The following is a 15,176-nucleotide window of genomic DNA, read 5'->3' on the forward strand; positions in this document are numbered from 1 at the left end:
TTGGAACCCTAAAACCCCCTATAATATTGACTTTACTCACAAGCATACAAATATACATAAGGAATTTACAAAAAAAATCCAACACTTAACAATACAGAATAGAATATTGGAATCAGAATCCTAGAATCTTGATTTTACTAAAAAGCCCTAATTTTTTTAACTAACTACCAGAAACCCTATTACTCATGCATGCATAAGCTGAACAAGTTCACAATAATACATTTGGTAAGTAAAAACTCTAGTTGAAAACTATCAAATCCCTGATCGAAGGCTCAATCAGTAACTATGGAGAAACCCTAGTCGAAAAATATGGTGAAACCCTAAACGAAAAATATGACAAAATATAAATGAAAAAATAAAGAAAACAAACAACAACACATTATAAGAGTGATCATCACTTACTTGGTAAGAATTTCAGACAAGATCAAAAGAAAATCAACCAAAAGCTTCACGAAATCGAGCTAAAATTTCACGTCTAAGAACTGCAACTGACCCAGATCGAGCAAGAGTTTCACGAAAAACCTCTGTCGATTACACTTCTTAGTGAGCCAAAACGTTTAAAATCTGTCATTTACTCTGTCGATTACACTTCTTAGAGAGAAGATTAGTGAGAAGATTTAAGAAGTTTTACACTCCGTCTACTTAGTGAGAATATTTACTAATAATTATCTATTTATCCATTCGGACATCCACATCAGCTATTTTATCAACATGTCATGCGCGTGTAAACACGATTGATGGAGGTGGACGATACATATTTACACAATTAATGAATAAACAAGTTTATGGGTATTTAAAAAGGGTTATAATTAAGTGTACACTGCATAAAAAGCTTTAAATTCAGGGGGTATTGAACATTTTTGCCTTTTAAAAAAAAAAACACTTAGAAATTAGGGCTAAAGTTTGCAAATTGAAATTTGATCGGTCAAAGCTCAAAATTTATAATTAAGATAATTTAAAAATTAAAATATTATTTTAAATTTATTTGATAAAACTTTTGTTCTTCAATACACCGTGAAATTATGACCTGGTGTATATCAAATCGAAGAATCAAATTTCTCAAAAAACGAACTAAAACACTAAAGAACCTAACACCAAAAAACTAAAATAATTCAATTTTGCGATAGTTATGCCTACCACATCTAATGCAAACTTAAATCCATGCCACAAAAGATCAAGGAAAGGATTCCATTAAAAACCAAAAAAAAAAGGGATAGTGGGGAGGGGAGAGGAAAAGGAAGTGCCAAGAGAAAGGAGCCAAAAAAAAAAAAACTCTATGCAACAGTAAAAAGAAGCTGTCACACTATATAGGTTCACACTTGGCACCTTTTGAAAGAAGTATCCACGCGTCCCGTTGTATTTTCTTCACATATCCACCCACAGTGAAAATTACTTGCTAAAAATCTGGCTTACCATGTAACAGCACACATATTATAAAATCTGTCCCTAGCACCAGCTCACACACTGTCGTTCTCTCACTGACAGAGTCACTCACCAGTCACCACTCTCTACTGTATCCCCTCTTTTTCTTTTTCTTCATTTGGTAAAGTGAAAACTCACAAAAACTTCTCTTCTCAAACAAAAATTGGTGAGCTTTTTCTTCAATTCTATTGTATTTATGTATATCTTATTTACCAAGTTAATCACTTTGCTTTTTTTCTTGAACAACAAGAATGGATAATATCACCATTTTTTGTCTCAATCTGAGTTTTGGTTCTTGTTACTGTTTTCTCATCGATTCTTGGAGAAATTGATTAAAGGAGTGGGGATTTCTTGATTTAGAATTAGTGGGTACAAGTAAGTGTAATTGTTTTTACAAGAAGTGGGTTTTTTTTTCCACTTTTGGAGAAACAGACTGAGGGAATGGGTTCTTGTTAGCTCAAATCTTCCATAAAATGGATTTTTTTTGTGTGTGTTTCGGACACCCTTTTCTTGGTTTGTGCTACCTGCTCAGCTTACTTTATTTATTACTGTAATTTTTATCCATTTTTGGTGAAACAGATTAAGGAAATATATAGTTATTTGCTCATAACTTGCATAATATGGAAAATCTTTTTGGGTTTCAGACACCCTTTTTCTTTCTTTTTTTTCTGGGTTTAGAATTAAACTGATGTGAAAGAAACAAAATTGACCCAATTAGTTTGTAGTTTTGAAGTCTCTTCGATTGATGTTTGGGAGTCTTTTGTTTGCTGTTAGTTTCTTAAGAGATGGGAGGTAAAGTTTGCAGCATTTACGATGCTGACTTCCTAAACGATGAGCTTCACTAGCATTTTCTTGGAAAAGAATTCATCCGTTAGTTTAAGTATGGAAAAGTCTGTCTTCTTCTTTTGGTGTGGATTCCAATGAAACCCTAAGATGGGGGACCAGAACTTTCCAAACAAGTACCAACTACCCCTCTCTCTACTCTTAAGAAAAAAATGTGTTTTTATTTTTCTTTTCATAGATATATTAGCTGAAGAGATAATGGAAAAAAAAACATACAAATTATGGAGTATTTCATATCTGTAAAAAGGGTGTCAGTAAATCTGTCACAATCAAGAAAACAGAATAATTAAACTTGCATAATTATTAGACTGAGTCGTCGGCAAGCATTTGTTTGTGCCATTTGTTTGTGGGGTTGATGAACCATTTAATGTTTGGTTATTTATTTGGTTTCATTGATTAGGTGATGAAACAAGTAGCTGAAAATGATGTTGTGGAGTTAACAGATGGGAGAAACATTTGTGGACTTGGACTGGAAGGGATTGAGCTCTGTTTCTGTATTTGAATAGTTATCCTTGTCTACTTATAGTTTTCTCACCGTCTTAATCAGCTTCGTACTAGTTACTGGAATCATACAGCTCTGTCAAAGAGGTGAATCTCATTTTCTACCTTGTTTTGAAATAATTGAAGTTCATGTAGTAGTTAGTAGTATGTGTGTGAGCTGCTTTAGAGTACGAGACGGAGTAATTACAATACCCTTTTCTTTCTTTTCATTTCTCTCTCTTTTTAAAAAAAAATTCTCCCTTTAGTAAATGGTTTGGGAAGTAATTGGTTGAGAAGCTGCTGTTTGTTAGATTATGGCGCTATATGAGTGGGAACTAGCAGAGGAATAGTTTCAGACATACTATTTATTGTCTGTATCATGGTGAGTCTCCTGATTTCAAGAATTCCAGTAGTATATGTTATGCGGCTTGGGTGTTTTGACTGTTGATTTGAGGGAGAGTACTTTGTCATAATTTAGTTCATTTTGCTCTGAGCTGTTCAATTAGTCTGGAAAAGAAGTTGGATTAGGAGAGATAATAATATCCTGCAAGTGAGAAAGAGAATTAGTTACAGTTTTAGAGGTAGAACAGCAAATTTGTGAACCAGCCAAGCTCTACATCATTGGGTGAGCCTTGATGGGATGGTCTCCTTTTCTTTTTTTCTTGTCCTGAATTTGTGTACTTGCACTTTGCTTCTTGCTTCTTGCTTCCCTGTTGTCCGACAAAATGCTTGTTTTGCCTTTTGTGAAATTACGTACTTGTTAAACTAGGAATAAATATCAGTTAACTTTGAGTGTAAATATTTTGCAGATTCAAGTCTTAATTACTGTTTTGCATTCCATGAGTCTGGAAATTTGGTAAAGCCATCTCATAGTTTCTTTCCCAAGATGGAGTGGAATGTTAAGTGGGACTGGGGAAATCTCGTAATGTTTGGTTCAAAGGCCTCTGAAAGTCCAAAAGAACTACAATTAACAGATTGGGGAGTTGAAGAAGAGGGAGAACTTGATGGGGGATCTTTCAATTTGTCAAGTGGCGGTAGTGGCACGGGTGGTTATGGTTCTGATGTGAAGTGTGGTTCTTCCATCAAAAGCTCAATATCAGCTTCTACCGACTCTTCACCAAAGGAGGGCTTTAAAGCATCCAACTTTGCTTTTGAGGCATTTAATACCTCTCCTGAGGATCCTAGTAAGAAATTGGAATCCTCCAAAGCTGAGGTCTCTAGAAACTCACCACCCATGGAGGCTTCAGTAGGCTCTGTTGAACCAGTGATAGGTCTAAAACTTGGTAAGCGGACATGTGAAACCTTTGGTGGTGGAAGCAGTGCTAAGGTTTCATCCTTCCCTCCGAACCCCACATCATCTGCTGCAACAAAGAAAGCAAAATCATCTAGTCAGAATGCACCAATTCCTCACTGTCAGGTTGAAGGTTGCAACCTTGATCTTTCTTCAGCTAAAGAATATTATCGGAAGCATAGAGTTTGTGACAGTCATTCCAAAAGCCCAAAGGTTATTGTAGCAGGTGTAGCACGCCGCTTTTGTCAACAGTGTAGCAGGTAAATGTTTGATGAATCTAAGGTTTCTTTGTTTTAGATCTTTGATGTCCTTCGAATGCACCATCTGCCCCTTTAGCAATAACTTCTATATGTAGCACTAGTTCATCGCTCATTCTTTCTATTTTTAATTTTTTAAAATTAAGGTTCCATAGCGTGTCTGAATTTGATGAAAAGAAGCGAAGCTGTCGTAGGAGGCTCTCTGATCACAATGCACGGCGCCGCAAACCTCACCAGGAAACTATCCAGTTCAATTCAGCGAGGCTTTCTTCGTTGTTTTATGGTATGTTGTCTATATTGGGAATTGTCCTTTCCCTTCTTGCAATGTGGCTTTGAGTGCTCAAATGACATGCTTCAGTAATAGTTATTGAGATTTGAGAATAAGTTAACATTTTGTCTGACTAATTGACAAACAATCTATTCCTAATGTTTCTTTGCTGGTGTACACCAATTGTGTACTGGCATTAATTTTAATAATCCAGATACATTTAAGATGCAAACATCACTTTTATCTAAAACAATAACGTGTACATAAAGTTGATAAGAATTAGTTGTGATTGAGCAATTGTCTTCTGGAAAGTGGGTTTTTTGTTGGACCATCTGCTTATCCATAAAGTCGTTGGTGTGAATTTACTAAGTATCATCTTATGTGGTTTTGTGTTTACAGATAGCAGGCAACCCATGAATCTTGTGCTCAACCAAGCACAACTCATTCACTCCAGAGCTGCTGCGAACTCTACCTGGGAGAGCACTCAAGACTCTAAGTTCAGTATCACAAGAGGGTTTACTCCAAAGCCTGAAAGAACTAGCAGCACAAATGGGAAGTCACTACTGGAGGGGATCCAGTTTTCACGGGCTGTGGGTGCACAGAGTAATGCATCTAGCTTGCTCTTGCCCTCCAAGGGCACCACAGCCGAGGTTTTTAATCGAGGTTTGTTTCACTCTATTGTGAATGCAAAGCCGTTGTTCATTGCAATCTTTGAATTTTGTGTGATGGTGCAAAGAAGATCTTCTCTACTGTTGCCTGCCTCTATTTGTATCTTTTTTAAAAGCAGTTATATCAATTTAGTTGCTTACTGGATTAATCAGTAGTTACAGACTCCCAAATGCAGCAGTTCTTATTAAAGTACATCTCCCTCCTAATTAGTACTCATCCTTTTCTTTTGATAAGGCCAATTTGTAGTCAACAATAGCTGCATTGTATTTGCATTATGGATTACAGAGTGTACGATCTTATCTAGAACCCAACAATAAATGTGCCATAGTCTACTTGTGCCTTTTCTGCATCTGGCCCATGTGTGATGAAGATGGTAGCAAGCATTTTGGTTGAGAACTCTACTTTTACATCTAGGAGACCTTTATTTTTGCTTGAACTACAGTTTTAGATGTTCTGTAACACTTATGAATTAGACTTTAAAGGCGTTTTCATCCAGGAGTCGATTATGAAATTTTGCAAGAGTGCTATCAATGAGACTTCGAAGTGGTTGAAGCAGAACTAGACTTGCTATACTAACTATGCATTGGGGGTTGGAGATCATGACTAAGTTTCTCTTCGTGTTTCATACTTGAATAAATTGAAAGACTAAGCTGACAACATATGGTCCGGCCCATACCTAAACTGAAAGACTTTGTTAGATATGGAAGATACAAAAAGTATCATATCCAATATATAACTGATAGTAGCAGTAGAATTGACTGATCTTCTTTAAAATGGAAGAAAAAAAAGGAGATTGAAAATTTGAAATGCTGCTATGCGTGTCCTCTTGAATTTTGAAAAGTTGCTCTTTAATATGTTCACTACAAAGAATTGTAGAATGCTGAAAAGTAGGGAGGAACTTGAGTGGTAGGAAACTGATTGAAAGTGCAAGATAGTAGAATTCCATCTCTAAGTATGTTAGTTTTTCTTTTCTCTATCAGGTGCCAAGGAATCCATGTTCAATATGGTTACAGGACCGGAATTTCCTCGTGCTCTCTCTCTTCTGTCAACTAATTCCTGGGGTTCATCCGAGCCTGAGACTGTTTCACTCAACCATGCAAATCAAACCAGCATGCCCGAGCAGATGATGCAGGCAATTCCACAGGGTGTGCCGCATATGTCCAGTCAATACTGGCAGCAGGCTGGACAACATTCATCCGATACTCGTTACCATACATTGGCTGCTAATAGTAACAGTGGCGGTAGCTTTCAGGAAATGGGAGTGTTCAAAGCTCCATTCGACACAGACTTTTATCTCAATGCATTGAACTGAAGCCAACATCTGATGTGTTGGTGTATTTTCAGGATTTGGCGACCTTTCCCATTTTGACATGTCAAAACTTGAAGGTCTCTGTTTAGTACTGGTATATAATATATAGGTTGGGCTTTTAAACTATTAAGAAAGTCTAATATTATGATGAATTATGCAGTAAAATTTTGTTTGCCAGTGACATGAATTCCCAAGAATTGTAATTTCTTGATTCTGCAACTTGGAACATAACTGCACAGGTTCCACCTATGAATGACTGTTTATCCTTTTTCATCATGTTCAATTATTATATTATAACATTTACGTTATTATTAGTCTTCATGACCTTACGTTCGTTGAATGATGAATATGACTATTTTACGAAGTCATTTTTGTTTTATTTTTAGGAAAACTAAGTCATTTAACTTATGGGATATGTTGCCAAGGATCCCGCCTCATTTTATTTTATTTCTCCTCTTCATTTTTTCTAAATTTTGCGACACATGAGAATTAATTAGTTAAAATAGATCTCCAATTATGATTAAAATAATTTATGTATTTGCTTTCAGAAGTTGGTTAAAATTTCATAATTGTAGATCACGTTATATTTATTTAAACATTTTTGCCTTGAGTAAATTTTAGTCATGCATAAATTTTTTTCCTTTTTTTTTCTTGATATAGGTTAAATGTTTTCTTTTTTCCCAATCGAGTAATCTTGAGAACCACAACTCATGTAAGGTAATAGATCCATTTTCTTGGAGTAACAAAGAATTTAAGGTTGATTGCATATATTTAGCTTCTAAAACTAAAAATATATATTAGATTGACACTTGATTTTTTTTTATTTAGCAGATCATGTTTTATTAATTCCTTCAATTCGTAATACGATCACTTGTAATTTTTCCATTTTTGAATGTATGTTAGTACTTAGTAGGGTGGGTGCTTGGTATTCGGTTCAGAAATTATTTCAGGTTTGATAATTCGGTAATTGATAGTTAAAAGTAGATATTAAATATCAAAATTTGAAATTTTGATTCGGTAATCGTTAAATTAAATTTCGATTTGGTATGATATTCGATAATACCATATTGAAGTTATAGCCAATTGTATAACAAAGTTAGTTTTATTTTTCCAATCATTTCGATTTTTTTATGTGGAGGCACGATATACTAAAAGATCAATAAGAAAGAAGACATCAATAAAAATAAATTGATACAACTAAAAGACATGTATTTGGGTTGTTTATGTTCATTCTTTAACTTTCTTCTTTGGACTTGCACTAATGAGTAATGGACATATTAATACACGATCTTCACTATCATGGGTTGTGATGCACTGGTAGGAGTGTTTCACACTTAACTAGAGGTCTTGAGTTCGAGCCCTGAGTATGAAAAAAATCTTGTTGGGAGCGCCACCCCAAATGGGCCCTGCAGTGCGCGATCCGAATTTAATCGGAGCTCCAATGTGGGCTTCCAGACACCGGGTGGGAAACCAAATAAAAAAAACATGATTTTCATTAAGTAAATAATTTGATATTCGAAAAATATCAAATCCAAACTCGATTACCATAATTCTAAAATTTTACTCTCAAATACCCAATTGCCGTATACAAAATTACCAAAAAATCCCGGCTCGGTAATTCGGTTTTCAGATCTAAATGTGAGCCTATCTAGTACAATATATTGAGAAGTGTGTTTACATATTTAAGAAAGATATATGGTAGATCTAAAATTATGTGGTAGTAAAAATATTGTAGATCTAAAATTATGCGATATGAAAATAATTAATCATTCTAATCTTGATTAAGACTTTATTTTAATTAATTGAATCTCAATCATTAATCATAAAAAATAATGATGTGTCATCAATTCCAAGTAAGAACATTATAAAATAGAAAGAGAGAAAATATGACCCTTCACCCTTGTTTTGTTTTATCATGTAATGATTACATTTACACCCTTCTTTATGATGCTGTAACAATTTTACAAATCCTTTAAGTTTATTCCCCAGCCAATCCTTCGTTGATTTTGGAATGCAGGAGTACTAAAGATTACTGCACATATTGTGATCAAGGAACCGTTTAGAGCTCAATTTACGGTACGGTATTCAACCATACTACTGTTGACTCATCAAATCTACTAAAGAAGACTCATTTCTTATTGTAATCATAATCAACTTGGACTAATGTTATTGAATACGAAAATTTTTATAATGGTAGAGGCCCAACCAATAATAGTTGTGTGACCCTCCATTGACACTTGAATAATGTGTCTACTTTACCATTTCTCCCCTACTCACCCTTCTTTTCATTCATTTTCTTACTCCTAATAAATATTTTTTAACTTCATTTTCTTAAGATGTTGATATATTGAATAAAAGAATTAATAAACATTTTTTTATCACAATAACTAAAAGCGTTTTTAGGAAAATACTCATATCATTCAATATTTTTAATAATATCAAATTAACTCAAAAATATTTAGTGTTTTCTCAATTACTAGCACCTAAAAAAAAATTTAATTCAAATTTAGTTTTCCATATTTTTCTTTAATTCTGTTTTAGTTCATATAATTACAGTTATGATTTTTTTGTTTTTTTGCACTTGAAAAAATATTCTGTTTAGTTCATATATCAACTTCGTTCTGTGAAATCTTCAATTTTTTTGTTTAATATATAAATATTAGTTATCAAATCAATTTATAAGATTATTTTTGTTTTTGATCTTATTTTGAAATTACACATACTTTTTCTTTCACCATAACCATATTTAAATATAAGAATGACAACGAAATAAAACAGGACAGGGAGTGGCAGACTCAAACATTTTTTAAAAATTTATACAGGTGAGACAGGTCACAGAATGAAATTTAAGTCTTTTAAATTAAAACTTACAATGCTTAATTTATTTTCAAAAATCAATCGGTTCCATATAATTTTAAATTAACTACTCATTATATTATTATTATTATTATAATATCATTCAACCTTAATATTATTAGAATTCATTTTTCGTGTCTTTACGTACATTCAGTTATAATATGTTTTTCCCAACGTTTTCTATTAAGTATTTAAAAAAATTATAACTTAAATTAAGAAAAATAACGGATACTCTATGTTAAGAGAAAACACTAAATATTTTATAGGTGCTAGTAATTGAGAAAACACTAAATATTTTTGAGTTAATTTGATATTATTAAAAATATTGAATGATATGAGTATTTTAAATACTCAGTCCTAAAAACATTTTTAGTTATTGTGATAAAAAAATATTTATTAATTATTTTATTCAATATATCAACATCTTAAGAAAATGAAGTAAAAAAATATTTATTAGGAGTAAGAAAATGAATGAAGGGTGAGTAGGAGAGAGATGGTAAAAAGGTAAAGAAGTAGACGCATTATCAAGTGTCAATTAATCAATGGAAGGTCACACAACTATTGTTGGTTGGACCCTACCAATACCTAATACAAATATCAAGTAATTATGTCTACCTTTTAGGCCACCCCTGGGTGCTACGAAAGAAAACACATCTTTCTTTGGCTACGCTATAATTCAAAAGACCCTTCAAACAGGATGCAAGGAACACATCACCTGGAGATGTGATATCGATGAAATATGTGATGTCTTCAACCATTAGAATGAAGAAAATTAAAATCTCCATTTGACACAAATATGAATTAAACCTGTAAATATATTTCAGGGACCAAATTGACTATGCCATTAAAAAAAGCAAGGCATAAAGTGAAAAAAAAAAATAATTTAAAAAGTAATGCCGCGCAACTGACGATCTAATCTAACCAGCCTTGGTGATGAATCTGTCGCATCCCTTCCAGCAGGAAGGAATAAAGCGACTTCAAAAAAGTTGGTATAACTAAAGTAAAATTTGCAACTTTGAGTTGGAAACAAAATTTTGATCAATATAACTATCACTGATATCTTACTTCATAATAATACACTTGATTAAAGGTAATATAAGATACGATAAGCTAATTTTAACAAGCACTGACAGGCAAATAGCGACACATAATCAGAGGGAGTGTTCCCAAACATACAAATAGGAGCATCATATAAGTGGATTAGCCTGGCATTTGAGTGGCCAAATCAATACTCACCTATTGTTTGGTCAAAATGAGTTTATATATCTAGAATAAACAGTGGACAATAACTCCAACCCACTTAACTCAAAATCAATCATTTTATTTATTCTACAATTATTTGTTACCAAATTAAAATCTATAAGATAGAGATGACCCTCTCATGAAGATTTATTTACCTCAAAACAACCCGCTAAGTCAGACTGGCTTATAATTTCACAGGCTAAATTTGACACCCCTATGTAAAAACATAACCTAGGGTCTTTTAAATTCTTAACAGTAGATCAATGTTATGTGACAAGCTACATTAGGCGCTCATGAGCAATAAGACTGCTCATATAAAACAAATTCTCTGCCCCACATTGTTTTGGGAGAAAACCAAAAGATCCTACACCATGGAACTTAATGTGGTGCAACCCAGACATGTTACTCTGACAGTCAGACACATACGGAATACATTTGAAACAAGATAAAAGACCAGGATAAACAGGCTACATTAGGCTTTTTATATTACCACCCAACACCAATGGATGACAACAACCCGTCTAACATTTTCATGCAGCAAATACCAGAAGAAATTCTATTGAATATTTTAACCAAATCAACCTCAATAACATCCAGAATGAGCTGGTAGACACCTGATGAAACTCGACAAGTATCCACAAGGACCAGAAAATACCAATTTCAGTTTAAGTACAACTTTGACACCACATTAAGAAGGCACAGTAACTTGACAACCGCTGCAACAGGAAGATGACATGACTGACTTTCAGACACCCACACTGAGCAATGCTGGACGACAACTCTGGACCTTCTCAACCCTTAAACAAGCCCTAGTACTCACTGGAACAGTAGACAACTTTGAATTAATAGATGCTGGATAAAATAGATGCAAGCAAACACAAAAAGAAAAGGATAAAGTAAACAAGAAGAACAAGTAACATATGAAATACCCAAACAGGAGAAAAGAAAGAAAACTAGACAAGATAGTACCCTTTTGGTGCTAAAGGGTATAATTCCAACACAAAATTTCATACTAAGAAAGTTTCTTGAGCATAATATGCATGAACTGTGCAATAAATACATAGATGGCTCACAAGTTATTGACAACTTTACGCAACAAATCATCATACAAATCAAACTTGTCACACAACAGACCTGATCATTCTCATCAGCTGATTGTGAAGGAGACTTCTTGGCTTCAGATGGTTTTTCCGCACCACAATTCTGTCTGTTACACTTGGTCCGAAAAGGATAGTTTATGTTGTTGCATTTCTCACATTTCCAGCTTCCATCTGGCGTATCTGGTTCTGAAAAAAGGAAGTTGTTAGAATGTTAATGATAATTAGTACAAGGCAGCATGCTAGAGACTGAAAACTTACTAGTATTCTTCACCGGTTTGGGAACCTGCTTAAATACAAATACATCAAGAAATCAGAACATAGTTTCAAAACTACTTCGAGATTTTTAAAAAGTAGGAAGACAATGAAGTGGCCAACTTGAATTTCAAAATTAGATCTAATGTAAACTTAGCACATACAGACACTTTTAATAGCAAATCTTTTTTTTTTAAATGAGACACTCAACATTTTTAATCCAAGATAAACTGAGTTTTCATTCAAAGTAGTTAGAAAGTTGGTGGTGGATATTAAAAAGGAAACAAAATCATCTATTATTATTAAGTGTAAATCCTGGAACGTGTCAGCAAGTCAAACCTGAGAACCAGGCTTTGGAGTGTTGCACTTCCTCATGTTACAAACTGTTCTAAAAGAAAAGTTGACATTTCCACACTTGGGACATGTCCAGTCATTATCACGTGTTCCATCTGGGAAATTTATAGAAAAGAAGGTAATAAGTACAAATGCCATGAAATTAATTCAGAATACACAAGTAGAATATATATACTGCAGAACTCTCACCTTTCTTTTGAGAATTATCATCAGGATAAAATCCTGGCCTCGGTGCCTGCAATAAGAATTAAAGTTACCCAAGTACTTCTTAACTGAGCAGAAAACAATTATGCATAGTGTGATAAGCATGTCTCCAAGGGTGATCACATCTATTCTTTATTGAGAAATATTAAAAAAGTGAGTATTGAATCAAAGAAGATGGGGAAGGGGAGAAATTTTAGGTGGTGTTTAAAGAAACACAAAAGTAGTCAGTTAAAATGTAAAGAACTAAAACTTAATGACGACTGTCTAGTATAGTAAAACAAGATAATTATGTCCAAGGAAAAGCTGAAACTTAATCCTACCATGGCAGCAGGGGCCATTGGCAATGCTAGACCATATCGGTCCATAAGTGGTGGCACACCATACATCCCACCTGTAAGCCAAAAAGGTACAGTCACAACATCATTATGGAACAACTGAAACTATATTGACTGCATAGTGCTGTTTGGATGAGTGACATTAACACAAAAATAGGAACGGACAAAATGAACACTATATTATGCAATATGTTAATGACCTGGAAACTGCACTACATTAACAAAATATAAACATGCAAACAGCATTCCTCATTACCATTTCCCATCCCACCAGTGTATGGAGGTGGAGCAGAGAGATGTACAGGGCGGTATGGGCTCCCCCCAGAAAGGCGGCTCCCAAAATTGTAATGATAAGCTGAACCTCCAGCAAAGGGAATGTCATAGGCTGGCATGGATGGTCCATTGAACAAAGAACCACCATATGGTGTTACGCCCATATACATTGAAGAGGGAGCACCAGACCCAACATATGCAGCTGAGGGTGAATAGCTCTGTGGAGCATGCATGGGCCTAACTGCAGATTTCTACAAAGGCAAAGTGCTATTACCAAGAGAAACTAAATCAGGGCTACTGAAAATCAGTAAAAGGATACAAGATTTGCAGGATTTGTCAAAATCTCTTATATCTATAATTTCAAGACAATTGATGGGAAATGAGCACACCAGATAGGGTGAGACTAGAAAGTTAAACTGTCAAAGAGTTCATACTAGAGGAATATTTCACCAAATTAAGATATTTTTTGAAGGACGCAAACACCATATAAATATGCTCGGTCAACATGAGTTGAGGAATATATTCTCTTAGATATTATGATTGTGTGGGCATGTAAAACTTCACATTATCTATACATCCTTGACACCACTTTTATTCATTACATCATATTCTATGCATCCACAATAAAACTATTCCAGGATAACCCAAGATACATCTCAAAATTATACTCCAGCACTCCGTAACTCCATGCATAATTAAAGTTGAAACACCTCTAGTTAATGTCAACAACTGAAGAAAGTGACCACAATAGTTTCACATGTTCAATCACATAGCAGTTCTAGCATGATTGTTATAAACTAATTTTTATACTAAGAGGTAGGTGTCAAATGTGAGGGTTGGAACAGTTGGGGCCCATGATAACTTGGGCAGGGAAATATGAGTTTCAACTGAGCCTGCCCAATTCTTTGGAGAAGTAACAATCCTTTTTAGCCAAGCCTACAGTTAATTTCACTCATTTCTGACATTTTTTCTTGATACTTGTTAGAAAAAAAGCTTTTCATCTTTCATCAGCAAGAGAAAAATAGAATTCAATAAATCCAGTGTCTTGAGCACAGTTAAACTGAAAGCATAAGGAGAGGCACAAACTTCATAATACTATTATGGCCACTACTAAACCCTGTCCTATATTCCACAACGCTATAAATGTACAACCATCTTTCAAAAGAATTCAGGGCAACCTAGCAGGCTAAGAAAATGGGATGAAGTCTCTGCTTGGATCATTGGAATATTTTAATCATTAACAAAGAAAATAATTGCAACTGAAAGAGAGAACGAGAAGGAAAGAAAGTTAGAAATCCACCATAACAATCAAATTAGATAGAATAAGATGTGGAGATAAGATGTAAGAGAAGTCCCTGAATCAGGAAGTGGGTGATTGAAAGATTGGGGCTCTAAATAGTTAGAGAACAAGCTCAATAGACAGAATTGAGCAAATATTAAGGGTTTTGAGTCTTGAATGAAAATCCCAAGCAACACCCATGGCAGCAGCTGATTGTTGAGGCTAGATATCAAGAACTGTGTTTACCAAAACATGCCTATGGGTCAAACTGGTTGGTCCTCTAAGTGACACCCCATCCCACAGCCCTTAGAAAGCATACCAACCCAACTCTCAAACTCATGGATAGGTTGGGTGAGTTGCAGAACATTCGCAAGTCAGTTTTCGATGCCCTTATACAGAAGATCATCCACCCTCAATTTGGAATGATGAAAGGAAAGGACAACATTTTCTTTTACTCAGTTTCTAGCATAATGAAGACAGATGTATTCTACTTAAATCATATCAAGATACAAAATATATATAATGTAATTGCCAAAATGATGCAGTGAATGGGGAGAAAATGTGAAATAGCATGATAGGACTAACTTTTATTTGGTTGAAAATACTAATCATACTTTGTTCTTATCAACTGGAATAACGAAATTAGACAAACGATTAGGCTTACAGGTCTCAAATGAAAAAAAGTTTTTTTGGGGACTTTGTGTGTGCGTGGGGTGGGGGTGGGGGGGGGGGGGTAAAAAAA

General features: G+C 34.4%; 2 protein-coding genes across 5 annotated transcripts in view; one reads left to right on the forward strand and one right to left on the reverse strand.

Moving 5' to 3' along the window:
• The first annotated feature begins 1,432 nt into the window (after positions 1–1,432).
• On the forward strand, positions 1,433–6,822 carry LOC102588591 (squamosa promoter-binding-like protein 12). Of its 4 annotated transcripts, none has more exons than XM_006352118.2 (6): positions 1,434–1,588; positions 2,666–2,853; positions 3,555–4,296; positions 4,440–4,576; positions 4,961–5,224; positions 6,211–6,822. In XM_006352118.2, the coding sequence occupies exons 3-6, from the start codon at positions 3,632–3,634 to the stop codon at positions 6,540–6,542; spliced, it is 1,398 nt and encodes a 465-aa protein (XP_006352180.1). In that variant the 5' UTR covers positions 1,434–1,588; positions 2,666–2,853; positions 3,555–3,631; the 3' UTR covers positions 6,543–6,822. The 4 variants fall into 4 exon arrangements, with proteins under 4 accessions (XP_006352182.1, XP_006352180.1, XP_006352181.1 ...); XM_006352119.2 differs by lacking the exon at positions 1,434–1,588 and adding an exon at positions 1,596–1,797; XM_006352120.2 differs by lacking the exon at positions 2,666–2,853 and having other exon boundaries at positions 1,433–1,588.
• A 4,249-nt stretch (positions 6,823–11,071) lies between these two features.
• LOC102589352 (ranBP2-type zinc finger protein At1g67325) overlaps positions 11,072–15,176 on the reverse strand; it is a 6,054-nt gene continuing 1,949 nt past the window's right edge. The window contains exons 4-10 of the mRNA XM_006352121.2: positions 13,139–13,406; positions 12,868–12,938; positions 12,533–12,578; positions 12,329–12,438; positions 11,996–12,020; positions 11,772–11,923; positions 11,072–11,456 (exon numbers count right to left, since the gene is read on the reverse strand). Of these exons, the coding sequence (XP_006352183.1) occupies positions 11,454–11,456; positions 11,772–11,923; positions 11,996–12,020; positions 12,329–12,438; positions 12,533–12,578; positions 12,868–12,938; positions 13,139–13,406 (675 nt within the window). The 3' untranslated portion in view covers positions 11,072–11,453. The remainder of the gene's footprint in view (positions 11,457–11,771; positions 11,924–11,995; positions 12,021–12,328; positions 12,439–12,532; positions 12,579–12,867; positions 12,939–13,138; positions 13,407–15,176) is intronic.

The sequence above is a fragment of the Solanum tuberosum genome, unplaced genomic scaffold, assembly GCF_000226075.1.
Source record: "Solanum tuberosum cultivar DM 1-3 516 R44 unplaced genomic scaffold, SolTub_3.0 scf00145, whole genome shotgun sequence".
Lineage (NCBI taxonomy): Eukaryota > Viridiplantae > Streptophyta > Magnoliopsida > Solanales > Solanaceae > Solanum > Solanum tuberosum.